The sequence below is a fragment of the Tenrec ecaudatus genome, chromosome 6 (assembly GCF_050624435.1).
Source record: "Tenrec ecaudatus isolate mTenEca1 chromosome 6, mTenEca1.hap1, whole genome shotgun sequence".
NCBI lineage: Eukaryota > Metazoa > Chordata > Mammalia > Afrosoricida > Tenrecidae > Tenrec > Tenrec ecaudatus.
Window position 1 is genome coordinate 153281166 of NC_134535.1, and position 17159 is coordinate 153298324.

Sequence of the window (17159 nt, forward strand, 5' to 3'; positions counted from 1 at the left end):
TGTTCCTTTCCTTCAGTTAGATGTATTTATATTTTTGGAGTAGAAGTTTACTCATTTTCATTCACTTTGGGCCTTCTGGAACCCTGGTGGTGCGTGGCAAGTGTTAGATGGCTCACTCACCAGCTGCTTGGCTGGGGCGAGATGAAGCTGCTCTTCTCATAAAGATTTACAGTCTATATAGAGGGTTGCTTTGAGTCAGAATCTACGCAATGGCAGTGGCTTTGATTTTGGCTTTGTAGGGTCTTTTAAGTAGCCCTGGTTGCACAGTACTACTAACTAAAAGGTTGATGGTTCAAACCCACCAGCTACTCTGGGGGAGGATGTGACAGTCTGCCTGCGTGAAGATTTACAACCTTGGAAACCCTCTGGGGCAGTTCTGACCATATAGGGTCATTGTAAGGGGGACTCAACTTGATCACAGCAAGTTTTTATACAGGGTCTCTGTACTCCCGTCCGCCTTAGTAGTATGACCTTGAATTAGTTCTGTAGCTGCAGTTCACCAAGTTTGTCTTGAGTGTTGGATCTCCAGCTCTTCTGTGAAATTTGTATAACCCCATTATTATTTAGTACATGTATGGATAAATAATCTTCTTAGGTTTAGAATTGAACAAGATATCCATTCTTTGAAAATAGAGCCTGGAATTATGTCTCCTTTTCCTCATAATGCCTTCTATATTTTTCAGAGACATTTGGTTGTCTAGAATTTTTAACTGACTTTTTAAATGATGTCAAGTTTCTGAAAATGAGAGATCTCCCACCTTGTGTAGTGTCTGTCATTTTTAGCTCCCCATTATGTTCGGTTCTGATTGGGCTCTCCCATACTTGAGGCGCATGAGACGTGGAAACAAACGTCACTTTTTAGAGGTGTTCTTCTCTATAAGTGAGAGAAGTTCAGGAAGACATAGAGACACTTGTGTTCCTAAACACTTTGAATTTTTGACTTGACTTTAAGGCTTGGGAGGACGTTGGTGTTCCTGAATACCTCAAAGTAGATGAAGTGTTTAGAGTAAAGCCTCTAGAATTTGATAAAGACCTCCTGGAAACCTAAGGTAAATTCTACCTGTAGAAGGAGCAATTTGATCTCACTCTTATCTCATGCCTCATTAGCATACATGTGTAAACAGACCAAGGAAACCAAAGGTTTCTCATTTTGCTCTTAGCCCATCTCTTTCTTTGATCTTACTAACAGGAAGTACTCTGTTGATTTAGTGAATAAGATAAACAAGCCTCTTTTCACTCTGGCAGTGACAGAGGTTTTTCTTTATCTCTCATGGACTGGGAAAGTACTTACACAGCTGTGGGCATTTAGCATTTTGTTTCACGGGTATAAAAAATTATTTAAAAAAATAAAGAACATTCTTTTTCAGAAAGCCCAAGAGTTGTGGAAGTGTAGTGGTTGGACCTTCTGTGGGAATGACTAATGGCTTGAGTATGGCCTGGTTCTTCTTTATAGGGAATGAGTAAACATTACCTGAAATTCTGCTCTTTTGAACTGATAACTGTGAGTCTGAATTAAGAAAGGAAGGTTCTGGAATTACTATAAGCTACATCAGAATAAGTCATTTTTTTCATGACTGTTTCTTAAGTGCCTGCAACACTGCCTTCTCATAGTAGCTGGTCAACATTGAACATTTATTGCATGTAAGTAAAGAAAGTATTGCTACAAAAGTCATAGAGACCTTTGTTAATCAAATTTCAATATGTGAAGCTGTGGTTTCTCGCATATCCTTCATCTGGGTCTTTATACTTTTTTTTATTAAATACTTTTATTGGGGTTTCTTACATCTCTTATCACAATCCATACATTCATCCAGTGTGTCAAGCACATTTGCACATATGCTGCCATCATCATTTTCAAAGCATTCTCTTCCAACGTGGGCCCCTGAAGTTCTGTATACTTCTAACGATGGCATTCCCATGTAACAATTTCTCCAAAGAATTCTGTGCGCTTTGACTTACATGATATCATGTCACACTGGCAGTTTTTTGGCATCTTTCAGGGATGTTCCTTTTAAATGTTTGAAGTTTCGGAAGAAAAAGAAACCTGAAGGTTGTCAGGTGGATGGGGTAAGGCTTTCTAACATAATTCCCCTAGGACTGTGGTTCTCAGCCTTCCTAATGCCACGACCCTTTAATACAGTTCCTCATGTGGTGGTGACCCCCTCAGCCATAAATTGATTTTTGTTGCTACTTCATCACTGTCATTTTGCTACAGTTATGAATTGGGCGACCTCTGTGAAAGTGTCGTTTGACCCTCAAAGGGGTCATGACCCACAGGTTGAGAACTGCTGCCCTCGGACAGCCTTGGCTCCCCGCAAAGAGTGTGATGCATTGGTGAGGGGAAAAAAAGCCAGCAAAGTTGCACTGAGGAGTGGTTTCCCATCACAATGCAGTTTTCAGTTTTCATAAAACTTTTTAATAAGTCCCTAAACTATCTTGTCCCTGGAGAAAATCTATCAAGATTACCACTTTGGAATTCCAAAAAAAACAGTTCCCATACTCTTCTGAGCAGCCCATCCGCCATGAGTGTAGCAGATCCCTCGGAAGCCACTGTTTTCACTGGACCTTTCTGTCTGTCTGGTTGGTTTTTGAAGGCACCCTACCAAGACTCAGACAAGTAAGTGTATTACCAAGAGAACTAGCCATCCTCCGAGTACCGCAACATGCTTAAACACGCTTTGATTGTCTATATGAGCTGGAGCCATTGTAGCTATGCTTTTTTACTTGCTCTTACATTGTCTGATTCGTATTTTAAGACTGAACATTAATCATTAAGTATTGGTTTATGAACCTGTAGGAAAATTTTAATTGGCTGAGAAATTACTTTTGATACTTACTCTCAGCCACTGCGTTAATTCTGACCTATTTTACTTGCATATTGCCATTGAGTCAATTCTGAGAGGCCTTCTAAGGTGCCCTGGAGGAGGTAGTGGGTTATGAGTTGGGCTGCTAAGTGGAAGGTCAGCAGTTTGAAACCACCAGCTGCTGTGCACGAGAAAGATGTAGCTTTCTGATTCATAAAGATTTGTAGCCTCAGAAACCCACAGGGAAAGGTGTACTCTGTCCTATGGAGTCACTGTGAATCATCTGGTGCTACTTGCTGCTATTTCTCTGAGGGAAAGTCATGTCAAGTGCATTTCAGAGCATTCATGCATTCACTGTCATTACATTTCTTTTAATCAATTTGAATGGATGCCTGAGAGTCTATTATATGTAAACGAACAATTCATTTGATTTGGCATTTCAGTTATTCATGTGTATATAAACACATGCACAATGTCAGCGAAGGAAGATTTCCACCGCCTTTGCTAGAGATAGAATTGCAACAAGTAGCAGTTTTGAAGAATTGGACCTCGGGCTTTCTGGAAGAAAATGAGCTTAGCTTGCCCCAAAGTGAAGGTGAGACAGGAAGCTGCTGTCATCCAGACAGCTGAGATCAGACAGCACGGTACAGTACAGCTCTTTTGGTAGCCAGCTGTCACTGCATGCGGATAATGTATAATCATTAGTCTCACATAAAAGAATGCCTTGCAGTTTATAGTGGAACTGACTGTCATTGGCATTTATCTTTTAAGAAATAATAACTCACTACACTGTCTCCCTCTTACTGATGGCTTAAGCATTGTTTAGCACACATACATTTGTATCTTTATGTTTATGGTTACATATATTTACCACTTTTATTTACAACAATTATACTTATGGGTTTTATTGGAAACATTTTGCTTTTTCACATTAAAATGCTGTCATATATTAGCATTCACAGAGACTAGATATAATACGTGTCACATAAAGCCTACTCTAATGATGGCCACGTTGTCCCTTCTCCCAGCAGAAATCATAAAGCAGTTCCTTCTCCATCTGATCCCATCTCGCTGCCCCTGTCTTGTCACTGTCCTGAGGAAATCGTCAGCTTCAAATTGGGGTTTAACATTTCCTTGTCTTCCTTTATAGTTTTATGGTTGTTAGTTGGCATCGACTTGATGTCTGTGAGTTTGGTTTTTGTGATATGTTGAGGGAGCCCTGGTTGCGCTGTAGCTAAAGTACTCAACTGTTAACTGAAAGGTTGGTGGTTCGAACCCATCGGAGGAAACTTTAGTAGTCTGCTTCTGTTGGCCACATGCGGCCTGCCGAGGACATTTATCTGGCCCGACGGGTGTTTTTGCCCTGTTAATTTTTTTACTTCAAAATAAGACATGTGCAGTGTTCATAGGAATTTATTCATAGGTGTTTTTTTTTTAAACTATAGTCCGGCCCTCCAATGGGTCTGAGGGACAGTGAACTGGCCCCCTGTTTAAAAAGTCTGAGGACCCCTGGACTATAGACTACACCTTATTGAAGTTTTAGAAAGAGAGCATTCAAATGGAGAGAGAACATGAAAAGAGAGAATAGCTGAGAATGTTCTCGAATTAGTGAAAGATACAAATTCATATATTCAAGTTAAAAAATTCCAAAGCATACAAATCACAAAGAAACTGACACCTAGACATAGAATAAAAATGACAGTATCGCATCAATTCCAACTCATAGCAGCCATACAGAACAAAGTAAAACTGCCCCATAAAATTTCCAAGGTTGTACATCTTATGGCGTGTCTTGTGGTGGGATCAGCCCTCTTGTCCCCTCTGTCCATTGGCTGTTCAGAGTGGGGATATCATCCTCTAGGCCTGATGGGCCAGGATGTGCTCCACTCTCTTCCTTCCCCTTCATTTGTTCCCATTTGTTCTGATCAAACATGCCCCTCTCCCCTAGCTGCAGTTTCAGTGCCATCCTCTCAAGTAAATTCTTCTGGGGTGAGGGGCAGTTGTCCATGTGGCTGGTCGAACCCTCAGGCCCCTCCAGTGGCTCCCCATTCCAGTGGCTCCCCATTCCTTGCCGGCACACTGCATTCTTCTGGCACTGGCTTTATATCTGGTCCCTCTTTCCCTGTGAAGACACAAACAATACCCTCCCCTTGGGTGGGTCAGTGCCCTATTCCCCCAGCACACATCTTTTTTTTTTTTCTTTCCCCTTTCCTCCCTCCACCCCAGTTTTAGTTGGCTACCATATGTACCCCTGGATTTGGTCTGTCCCCTGCCATACTACCTAGACCTCACCCCTGGAGTGTTTGTATACATTAGCTTTTTCCCTGCTGAACCATATATACTTGAGTATAAGCTAACTACATTTTTAATGGAGTTTTTGTGGTAAAATTAGGTGCCTTGGCAGATATTCGGGTCAGTTTATATATATGGTATTTTAAAACAGTACTATTATTAAAAATATGACTGCTCTTTTTCACTTTTGTGGAATCTTGTTTATTTTCCATAGTTACTGGTTTTGGACTCACCATTATTGTGGCTTGATCTGTGGAAATTCATGTGAGATGTGCGTTGAGTGCTTTCCTCCAGAGCAGACTGCATTTGAGGAGTTTATTAAGCGGAGCCCTTTACTTTGTAGCTTGGAAATTTTTACATATTATGAGTAATGTGGACTTGAACTCGAAGCCTCTGTCATGGTTGGCTTTTGTTTACAAATTTTCAGGAACTACTTCTTTTCCTTTCCTGCCTTTTCCCTTCCCAGCTCACAAGTGCATCCAGATTCAAGGGACACTCTTCCTTATCATCTAGCTTTGAAGAGTAGATTTTTCTTCCTAGTTTTTCCTTTCTTTGAAGGTGCAGTGCTTCATGGATGCAGGTGTTATGTGGTTATCTGTGGAGTTCAATTTTGCAAATTGCATAGCCTGAGACTTTGTCCTCTGTTTTACCCCTGATTGTTCAATGGAAAGTGGTTCAGTATTTTACTATCGAATTTTAAACATTGACAGAAATGTCCTCAATCTGTGGTGTACAGTATGATAGCCAATAGCCACATGTGACTATTATGTCTGAGGAATGCAATGTAAAACTTTGCATAACTCCCTTAATGTCAATTTATGTAGCCCCGTGTGTTTAGTGGCACTGCAGCTTGGCTCTGGGAGACTGAGAGTGCCTCTCGGGAATTTGCCCACTTGCCAGTCTGTCTGTATTTGTGGTTGTGCTTCATTGTTTGGTCTCTTACATTTCTTGTGAGGTTGGCTGTGTACTTAAAAGGATGCTTCTTGTACTTCACGAAGCATTTTTTGGTGTCATGAAGTGTGAGTGTTTCCAAGCTGTTTGAGTACAAAAATCTTTTGGGGGAAAATCATTAGCAGCTTTATTTTTAGTTGGAGATCTACTTACCATGCTATATGATAAAAATGGAAAAGTTCACAAAAAAAGTAATAGAAGTTCTTCTAATGGAAACTGACACCATGTCGTTAAAAATTAGGAGTGAGAAGGAATCAAGTAACTCATTTGCACTTGGTATTCTAGGATGCAAAAAGTCAGACCAGAACCCTGGCTGAAGATGTCAAGATGCTCTCACCTTTAGCTTCTTGATGCCCATCTGTGTACCACGGTTTCATTCATGTGAGAGCACTTGTTGTTAGCGGGAACATATCTTGAAAGTGGATGGAAACCAAAACCAAGGCCACCACAGACTTGGGTCAGTCATAGGGAATGGTGGTGAGAGGGTTTTTGACCTTCAGTGTAGGCAAGTTTTATTCTTATAAATTATAATTTCTGATGAGTGCAGAGAATGCAGATCATATCAGCTTTTGGTGGTGGAGATTGTGATTTTAAAAATTTCATTTGTAGGACAAGGTATTGTGCAGTGAAATGTTAGTTTAGCCTCCTGAAATAGTAAGGACACTAGAATATGATACCAAATGATGTGGTTTGTAATTCTGTTACATTGAAACTTCAAAATAATTAAAATCAGGACTACTGGTAGCTTGCATTATAAATGTCAGAAATCCTTTCAGCTACTTCCTGAGATTTGAACTCCCTCAAAGGGTCAAGTAGTTTTAGACCATGTTTAGCACATGTAGTAAATTATAGGATGCACCGAAACTTGCTTTGCTTTTAACTAGGTCTGAGTTCTCCATCAGGATTGACTCTCCCTACACCTTGCCTTATGATTCATACATGTCAAGTTTTATTGCTAAAGTTCAAGAAGGCGCTTGAAAAAAAAAACATCTTAGGTTAACATGAGTATAAATGATCATGCTAAAAATAGATCTTGCTGGCAGTGGCCATATATTCTCTGGAAAATGCAAGGTTATAGGCAAGTTTTTTGCAGAAATGCCTTACATGTGAAACTGTAGATTTAGAGCAGTTTTCTCCATTTCAGATAGGGTGAAAACGAAAGGCTTTCCTTTCATTTTTGTAAGTGTAGTGAGAGGAGAGTGTTTAGGGGAGAAGAAAAGGAATCTAAATTTTGTCTTAAGTGTAACTGAGCTGCCTTATTGCTTAGAAGAATGGATAGGACTTCTTCAAAAGAGGTGGGAAGTTCTACATTTTAAAGCTGTGATTAGTCTTGAACAAGTAAGCTCAGTTTGCAAATATGTTTCTACGTCTGACTTCATGACATGTTCCATGAATTCTAGCACATGCGTTGTTGCTGTATTCGTGAATTGTAAAACTGTGTACACTCACCACTTCAGATGGTAAGGTTATAAATCCAGTGCTCATACATTTTATTGTCGTGATGTTTTTGAAGTTACTGTTTTAGTGCTGAGAAGAATGTTAACATAGGAATCACTTTAATACTTGAATAAGCATTTATTAGACTTTTTATGCTTATGCTATGAGTGGTAATCGCCTTGATGGCAGTGGATTTGGTTTTGGGATTGGTTATGATTATGAGCATGAAATGGGCACACAATAATACAAGGTGCATTATGTTACTGTTTAAGAAATTAAAATTTAAACCAAAACCAAGAAGCAAATTTTGAGATAAAATGAACAGAGGTGTCCTTGGGCAAAGACACTTGACTCTGCAAATACAAAACTGAAGTCAACTCTTAGATCGTCTGCGAACATTTAGTTACTTTGTGTATTTTTAACAAGGGAGTGCCTTTCGAAGTCCTCATTCCCAAGTCCTCCTTCAGTAGGCTCCAGGTGGTCGTGTCCTTCTTCCTAGGAGGGAAAAAGAAATGTGATAGACTAAATCAGGGACCATCAAGAAAGCATATTGTGAGAAGCTTTCATCATGTTCTTAAACTATCAAGAGGATTATATGTTGTTTTAGATTTTCCATATACCTTCTCATTTCCATTGGGATCACTGGGTTATCTGGAAATGAACATCATTTAACAGTATCTACTTTGCAGATAAAGAAGAAAGCATGTCTGATGGGGAGTCAGGTGATTACATGGCAGCACTATGATTATATGCTATTGCTAATTACAATGTATGAGCCATGTTGTGCATATAAATGTTGATGCAATCTCTTTTCATTTTGTAAATTTCTACTTCCCACATTTGTTACAGCGCAAGCAAAGTGTACACATAGGGCGAATATTGTACCCTTAACTATACTTCAAAATCAGAAATTCTTTGTATAATGCTCTTAGTGTCTCAGGCAGACACAAAGAATACCCATTATTAAGTTTCTGCATTGTATATAGTTAATGCAGACGTGTTATTTTCTCTAGAAAGAATTTATCTCCAAAAAATGGAAAATGTGAATTGATTTGTCCTTTAAGATAGGTAACCAGTGTTTTATCTTTAACATATTAACTACAAAGAATTCTGGAAGTGGTAGAAAGATTTTGAAACAAATTATTTCCCTCTGTTTCTTTTAGAAAACTTAAAGCATTGACCTTAAATATGTTTTCTTTCTTCTTGTTTTTTTTTGGCTAGGACATGTATTCCTCTGAGAACTCTTGGACAGCAAATTCTGGTTTAACACCTGATTTGGACAACAGACAGAGACATCTCCAGTCATGAGTAAGTGGGCTTCTGTCATTCATTTCCAAGGGCATAGGGAGCATTTGTAATCTGCAGACAAAGAAAAGAAAAAACACATTCCTTGCTGGACAAATTGGAATTATTTCACTTCATCAGTGATTGAGTAATCTATGGCTTATCCCAATATTGCACATTTTTTTAATTAAAATAAAACAAGTAGATACTTTTTTGATGTTTGCTTTATTCCACGAAGTTAAATACGATGAGCGAAATCTATCATTAGCTTTTTGTTTGATTTAGTCTTACTGTCTCAAATGTTCTATTGATAGCTATTGAATAACTATAGAAACATGAGTAGGAAAATTGCTGTTTAGCAATGATTAACATGGCGTTTCATTGTCTGAAATTTACTCATTGTCTAGTATGAGTTCATACTCTAAGAGGAGGAAAAACCCATCTGCTTGTCAGTTGCTGGTAAAAGAAATGTTATGTTATAGACTTTCCCAAGTTGATAAAAATTTTACCATTTAGTTGTAAGGGGATATATATGAGGGGGCTTTAAAAAATTGATGGGAAAATGGATAACAGAATTTTCCTATGAACTTTCTGAAGCCCCATGATATGTGTGTAAAAGTATATTATGTATGTGGGGGTAATATGAAATATTTTCTGTTCTTCCTATCTACTCATTGTGAATAGAATAATTGAATTTTAATATTTTGTGTTATTAGTTTTCTTTTAGAGGGTAAGCAAAGAATTGAGATTTTACCCTACCTGGAATTCTTTGACAGTTTGATGTACTTTACACAAATTTGTATTTTCTGATGATAGAAACTTTGTGATGGAATGGGCTATTTCTTAATGGATTGGAATGTTGAGAGGTTAAAAAATGTTTGCACGTTATTCAAATTGATTCTGGTTATTTCAATATGAAGAGAGAACCATTTCTCGTTGTCAATTTAAGTAACTCATTAGGTAGTTGGTATGAAGTTTGATGATGATGTGAAATTTTTAAGTGCTTTCTCCTAAGAATAGCATCACATCAAGTGGTCTTTTGCCTTTTAAGATTTTTAAGTGGTGTCCTTCCAATAAATAAGAGTAGTTGCTGAAAACATTGAAATAGACATGAATAAACAATTTATGTGAAATGCCACCTAGTGAACATGGTAATCTGAAGTCATGAAAATTGAAAAAGGAGTGCCAAACATTTTAACTGAATATTCTTCCATTGTTGGAAAACAAAATTGCATTGCACTTTGCACTCATTGTGTTGTCAGCAGCAATGATCTCAAATGGGATTATTTTTGAGGCAAGGTACCACGTACTGTTTGTCTTGAAACTCGGTGAGTAACACAGTGTTTTGGCATTCTGCCCTTAAAATGGGAGAATCCGTTAGGCGACAATGAGAGGGGAAGGATGACTTGTTGGATGTCATTGAGTCGGTTCTGACTCATTGTCACCCCATGTACAATAGAACCGAACACTGCTGGCCTAAACCATCATCGCGATTGTTCTTATGTCTGAGCCCATTGTTACAGCCACGGGGTCAGTCCATCTTGTCAAAGGCCTTCCTCTCTTTTTGCTGCCTTTCTACTTTACCAAGGATGACGTCCTTCTCTAGGGACTGGTCTCTCCTGACCACATGTCCAAACTACTTGAGATGAAGTCTCCCTATCTTTACATCTCAGGGGCATTCTGGCTGCACTTGGTCCATAACAGATTTCCTTATTCTGTTGGCAGTCTCTGGTCCTTTCAGTATTGTTTGCCAGAATCATAGTTCAAATGCATTGATTTTTCTTCATTTTTCCTTATTTTGTGTCCAACTGAGAAGATATATCCCTGTCAAACACTTAGGTTGTGACCAGAAAATATAGAAAAGTAACTAATAAAAAACACCAAATGTAGGATAGCTGTCAAACATGATGCATAATCGTAATGGCTTCCCTCTAAAAATGCTAACTAGCGCTGCTGCTAGGTATGATTCATAACAGCACAACCCAGAGTGCTCTTTTTAACCTTCTTGCTATTGGGATCTGTTTACATTATGTGACACTGAGAGTGGTAGACATATCGCTTCCAGATGTCGCTGGAGCTGAGTCAGCACGTTTATACATGTCCATAGCCCCCCAGGAAAGGCACTGGGCCACGTGCATGCTCATCTTCAGTAGTTAAAGGGTTAATGATGGAATTGTGTGTTCGGTATTGCCGCGATCTCCCCTAAGCTCTATTTTCTTCATAACAATTTTTTTCTATTTTCATTTTATTTCAGAGCATCGCGGGTCACAAAAAATCACCTCCATTCTTCTTAAGGCTCTCCATAGTTTGTTATGATCCTCACAGTCGAATGCCTTTGCATAGTAAATGAAACACAAGTAAACATCATTCTCGTATTTTCTGCTTTCATCCGGCATCAGCAGTGATATCCCTGCTCCATATCCTCTTCTGAATCTGGCCTGAGCCCCTGGCCGCTCCCTGCCAGTGCACTGCTCCATCTTTTGTTGGATGACTTTTGGCAAACTTTTACTTATATGTGATGTCAATGATATTGTCCTGTAATTTGTATATTCTCTTGGGCTACCTTTCTTTGGAATGGCTACCAATACGGATCTCTTCCAGTCAGTTCACCAAGTTCTGTATATATTCGAGTATAAGCCGACCCGAATATTAGCTGAGACACCTAATTACGCTACAAAAACTGCATTAAAAATGTGCTGAAAAAACTCGGCTTATACACGAGTATGTAGATAGTTGTCTTCCAAATTTCCTAGTATAGAAGAGTGAATTCTTCAGTTTGTTGAAACATTTCAGTTGGTGTGCCATCAATTCATGGAGTCTTGTTTATGGCTCAGCACAGCTTCAGTACCGTTGAGTCTTACTCCTAGACACCGTCTGAAGTGGTGGACTGTCAGCTCGTTGGTTTTGGCACAGCGACTCTGTGTATGCTTTCCATCTTTAGGTGTGTCCTGCATCAGTCAATGTTTTGCCCATAGAATCTTTGAATGTGGTAACTCGAGGCTCAAATTTTTTCTTGAGTTTTCTCAGTTTAAAATATGCTGAGCATATTCTTCTTTTTTGGTTTCTAATTCTAGGTCTTTGCACATTTCATTATAATATTTTGCCTTGTCTTCTTGAGCTGCCCTGGAAAGTTTTCTGTTCAGTTCATTGACTTCATCATTTCTTCCATGTGCCTTAGCTGCTCCACGTTTAAGAGCAAGTTTCAGAGTCTCTTCTGACTTCTACTTGGTTCTTTCCTTTCAATCCTGCCTTTCTAATGACCTTTTGTTGTCTTTGTGCATATTCTTGATGTCATCACACACCTCATCAGGTTTACTGTCATTGGTGTTTAATGCTTCAAATCTGTTCTTGAAATTTGCGTGGGATATACTCAAAGTTGTATTTTGGCTCACATGAACTTGTTTTTATTATTTTTATAACTGACAGTGTTTCGATGCTGTCGATAGGGTTTGCAGTGGCTAATTCCTCTGGAGAGGACAGCCTATTCTGTCTTTGTAGCCAGTTCTTAATCTAGATTCCCTGCTGAAGTCCGTACACTGTGGGTCACCTTGCTGGTGTTTGACAGGAACACACAAGATACCACAGTACAACGAACTGTTGGTGGGGATAGCTTGGCAGGTAATCAGTAGTACCTGAACTATAGCAATACATCTTAATTTCAGTGAATATCTTTTATTCTGGAAGATTTTCAAATACTACTTTTTTCAATCCACTGGTTTATTTTCATTTCTCCTTAGTTTACTGTGTATTTGAATTGAACTACATAATTAAACAAACATAATATGTATTGTGTAATCTCTTTATGTTTTTACCTCTATGTATCTTTACATCCTTAGTTTTAAAAAAGTCTTCTTTTGTTATCACTTGATTAATTTTTTCTTGAATTTATGTGATGATAGCTGATATTATTGATGTTTTCTTGACATGCTATTATTTTGCAGGCACATGATGAAATATTTCCCCCCTTTCTTTGTGCATTTTCCTGCCAGTTTAGCCATGTTGTAGTTGTTTCGTCCTGAGTTTGGAGTTCCCAGATGATAATCAGGGTCTGTGTGAGTGGGTCAGAGCCCCAACCTCATGGTGATGTCGGCGATGTCACAGCTGTGGTCACTGAGGCAGCTGGCAGCAGGTCTTCCTGTCTGCTCTGGCTTCAGTGCAGTTAGCAGCAGAGTCTTCTCTAGTCTGGCTTCAGCTCCAAGGCAGACAGCCACCTCAGCCTCTGCTTTTAAAGCAAAGACCCTGCTTCATAGGAACATTTTGTTTTCAGCTACCTCACAGCATCAAACTTCCTGTTGCCTTTTCCTTCTTTGAGAGAGCCAGAGCCCAGTCAGTAGGCTTTGTGGCTTCAGTGTGACTCACACATTGTGTCTCTTTGTTAGATTTCTGATCCACCGACATGCTTAGCACGTTTTGGGGCGTGGCCATTGTTAGTTTAGTGATTTGTTTTTGTACTTTATTTATGATTGCTATGTGTTTGGTAGAAAGGAGGGGGAATGACAAAGAATGAACAGTGTCATCCTGAAAGCTTGAGAGTGGCTTACAGTTTAAACAGAAATACACACATGCTCAGCTATTTGGAGGAGGCATGCTGGCGCAGTGGTGAAGTGCTCAGCTGGATAGAGCTGTGGCAGTCTTCTTCAGTAGGGACTTCTGGAACGGCTTTGGAAACCTTCCCAGGCAATTTTACTCTGCCCTGCACTCTCTCTAGCTTAGAATCGGCTCAGTGGCAAACAGGCTGGTGTAAGGCATTTTTTGTGTGTGTTAGCCACTGTTATTAACGTAATTTTAAATATAAACTTAGTATCACAATTAAGATGAAATTTTATTATTTTTAGTCTTTTACTCTAAACACTAGGTAATTCTTTCTAAAGTTCCTGTTATACACACACTGCTTGCTGATCCCTTCCCCGCTTCTTCACAGAAGTCTTCTTGTCTCCTAGTACCTACCACAGTTTTAAAATTGCCCGTTACTCTGCTGCTTCTCTTTCTCTAGTCTTTAAGCTCTAGAGAGCAAAATCTACTTTATCACTAATAACAAATACTGTGTCTGGCACTTAATTAGCACTCCTAATTATTGCATAGATTCAGGTGTTCCTCAGTAATGTGCATGCATTATTTATTGATTGAGACGTGTGGGTGGGCGAAGGTATGGCATGTCTACAGGAGAAGGCATCCTTCAGAAGTGGGTAAAAAGGTGCACAGGGGCCAGGTAGCCGAGTATTTTGGAGTATACAAATTGGGGGAGTTGTGAGAGGTCAAGCAATAGGAGACCAACTCAGGGTCAGGGTCAATGGCAGGATAAATTTAACATTTTATTCTGAAAAACTTACTCTGACAGACATTTTTTGTTAGGTGTAAATGAAAAGAGTTCACTATAGGAAGTATTTAAATAGGATGAGGGTAAGTAAAAAATGTATTGTTTCAAACTCATAGAAACTTTTTTAAAGACAACACTAAAATGTGTAGCTGTTGTTTCTTGCCCTAGCCTCTGTCTAGATCTACATACTTCTGAAGGCAGTAGTTCTAACTCTACCGTTTCATATAGAATTTTGTGTATTTTCGAGAGAACTTGTGTGCAGCCACCCCCGACACAGAGACATATTTAAAGTTTAGTTTAGAATAAACACGTGTATTTATGAACTGGAACCCTAGTAGGAATACTTTTGACATACCATTACATTAACCTTTAAACAACACAAGTTCTTGGTTTTCAATTCTGTTCAGATTCATTTTGAAACAGATTTTTGAGTTACATTTCTTGTTTTTGTCAACTTGATTTCTTTCTGGGATATAAACTATTCTTGAGTGGTTCTGTCATTGTAAGGATAGATCCAGGAGTGTTGTTGTGGTCTACCATCTGTGTAAATACTAGTGAATTGTGAGCTTTCAAAAAGGGAGGAACTGAGGACAAGAGAGGGCTTCAAATAGTTCGTGGAAACATGAAATGAAAAGATTATGGAGTTTTTCCACAAACTTTTAAAAACCCTTCTTGTCAGGGTCCTTATTTTTTTGAGGGGGTTGGTGATGGGAGCAGCAGAGAAGCACGGTACAGACATTTGTGTGTCTCTGTATCTATGTATTTATATCTGAATAAAATCAGCTTTATATTATAGGAATACATATTTAGCAATCAGATGCTATTGCCAGTGGTACCTTTAAGATGCCTACATTTGAGGATTTAAGAGTGTATATATATATTTCTTAAATTTTATTGGGGATTTTACATCTCTTACCACAATCCAAACATATTGTCAAACATATCTTTACATATGTTGTCATCATATTTTCCAAAACATTTTCTTTCTGCTTGAGCCCCTCTTATCAGCTCCTCCTTTTTCCCCTCCTACCTTCCCCCCGCCCCGTCCCTCCTCCATGACCCCTTGATAATTTATAATTTTTTTTTCATGTTTTACATTGACTGCTGTGTCATTTCACCCATTTTTCTGCTGTCCGACCCCTGGGATGGGGGCCATATGTCATGGTGATCGGTTCCTCCTTATGCCCCCTTCCTCCTCCCCTTACCTTTCTAGTATCGCTGCTCCCCATATTAGTCCTGAGGGGTTTATCTGTTCTGGATTCCCTGTATTTCAAGCCATTATCTGTACCATTGGTAAGATAGAATTGGGGTCATGGTAGTGGGGTGGGGTGGGGAAGCATTAAGAGTGGATATTCAATGAGACTTTGAGGAAACTTTAAGGAGCAGTTCGTGGAACGCTCTTCTCTAGGGCTGCTATGAATTGGAATGAATTGCCTTGATGGAGGTGGTGGTTGAGTGAATTTATCTGGCTTTATGGAAGGGGCTAAATAGTAGCAGCTAAGAGACAATTTGAAGCAGTGCTTACTTAGCAAGCATGGTGTCTGTTTAGGCTATATCTTAAAGATAAATAAACAACAGTTTCAGGATCACAGCAAATAATTTTTATTACTTAATTTCTTTTAATTGGAGGTGGTTTGGGGTGGAACATTGTAAAAGCCATCTCATTTCCTAGGTTATGCTTTTGGCTCAGTGGCTCCATTCTGCTTCTCAGGAGCTGCGTGGCACTCTTGCAGAGTGCTTTCAGAGACCTAGGGGGTCACAGTGTGGGGAAGGAACTTTAGGAAGGTAAGTTAGAACACCTAGAGACTTCAGGGAGCTCAAGCGAGATGCGCAGGAAAAGACAGTGTAGGCTCTGGCAGTGCTCACCTGGGTCAAGTTTAAGTGCTTATCTGGGATCCTCAAGAAACATTTCACTTACACGTGGGTGCTTCCCACTTTAATGGCTTAGTCATTAAAGTCCAGATAGCATTTGCAAGCCTAGAGGTGGGTCAGAATGATGGGTAACTAAAATATTTTTTTCAGCTTTAAAATGAAAATTGTATACTTGTATGCCTAAGTGGATTTATCTATGGAGGATTTCCCAATTCTTTCCACATCATGAAACATTAAGAAAGATGGTTTTAGTTTTTCTTCTAGATCCTATAAATATTCTGTCAGATTTGGAGATTAAATATTTTATTAAAAATGCATTATCTAATGCCATTATGGTATTATGCATGCCATTGTGGATTGTTAGCTTTATTACAGTATACAAAAAGCTTTTTCATTTTCAGGACTTAAAAGTTCTTGTTTTTCTGTATTTGCACATTGTGCCATGTTTAACAATGATCACATTTATCCATTTCATTTTGTAGATGGTGCTAGAGATGAAATAAAGCTGTTATATTCAAACTGTGCCTATACTTTGAAATGGATCTCTCAGATCTTTAGTGGAGGTTACAATAACAAGAGAAGTTTGTATGAAAGGCAGTGCCATAGAACTCCTAAGCTATTATTTTGATAGACTATGTTAAAAATGAAGCCCCTACAGTACCAACAAATAAAACAAAAACAAATAAAAGTAATTGAGGGTACAAGTTAATTTTATTTCTTCCAGCTTTAAGTTAAAAATAATGATCCAATTTATACATTTTTATTTCTCTATATCATTTGTTTTATTGTTGCCCCAAAACAAGGCATGTTTTTTAAAAATCCTTTCTGATGTCAGTTCTCCTGATTGGGCAATCCAGGAGTGTGTTCTTTGTGATATTTGGGTATTTCATTCTGCCCTTTGGCCTAAACCATGGAATAGACATTTTGAAATCACTTTTGGCCCTGAAACTTCCTCCTTTAACTGAGGAAAAGATAATAGCCTTGAATAAATTGAGCTGTAGGTTTTCTAATAGAGTAAAGGGAAGCTCTTTATTTACTCAAGGCATTATTTTGTTAGATGGTGATTAGAAGACATTCTTGAGACAAACAGTTCATGGTGAAGGGCAGTTTGTTTTTACATTTGTGAGTAGGTAATGTTAAAAGTAATTGGAAAAAAAAGTAGTTGAGTAGATTAATAAATCCTCGAGTAGTGGCATAAGGGT

General features: G+C 38.7%; 1 protein-coding gene across 2 annotated transcripts in view; it reads left to right on the plus strand.

Annotated features, from left to right (window-relative positions):
- Window positions 1-17159, plus strand: part of USP6NL (USP6 N-terminal like) — a 167246-nt gene that overhangs the window by 12914 nt on the left and 137173 nt on the right. For both annotated transcript variants that reach the window (XM_075552389.1, XM_075552390.1), the window contains exon 2: window positions 8706-8792. In XM_075552389.1, coding sequence (XP_075408504.1) covers window positions 8789-8792 — 4 coding nt within the window. In that variant the 5' untranslated portion in view covers window positions 8706-8788. The remainder of the gene's footprint in view (window positions 1-8705; window positions 8793-17159) is intronic.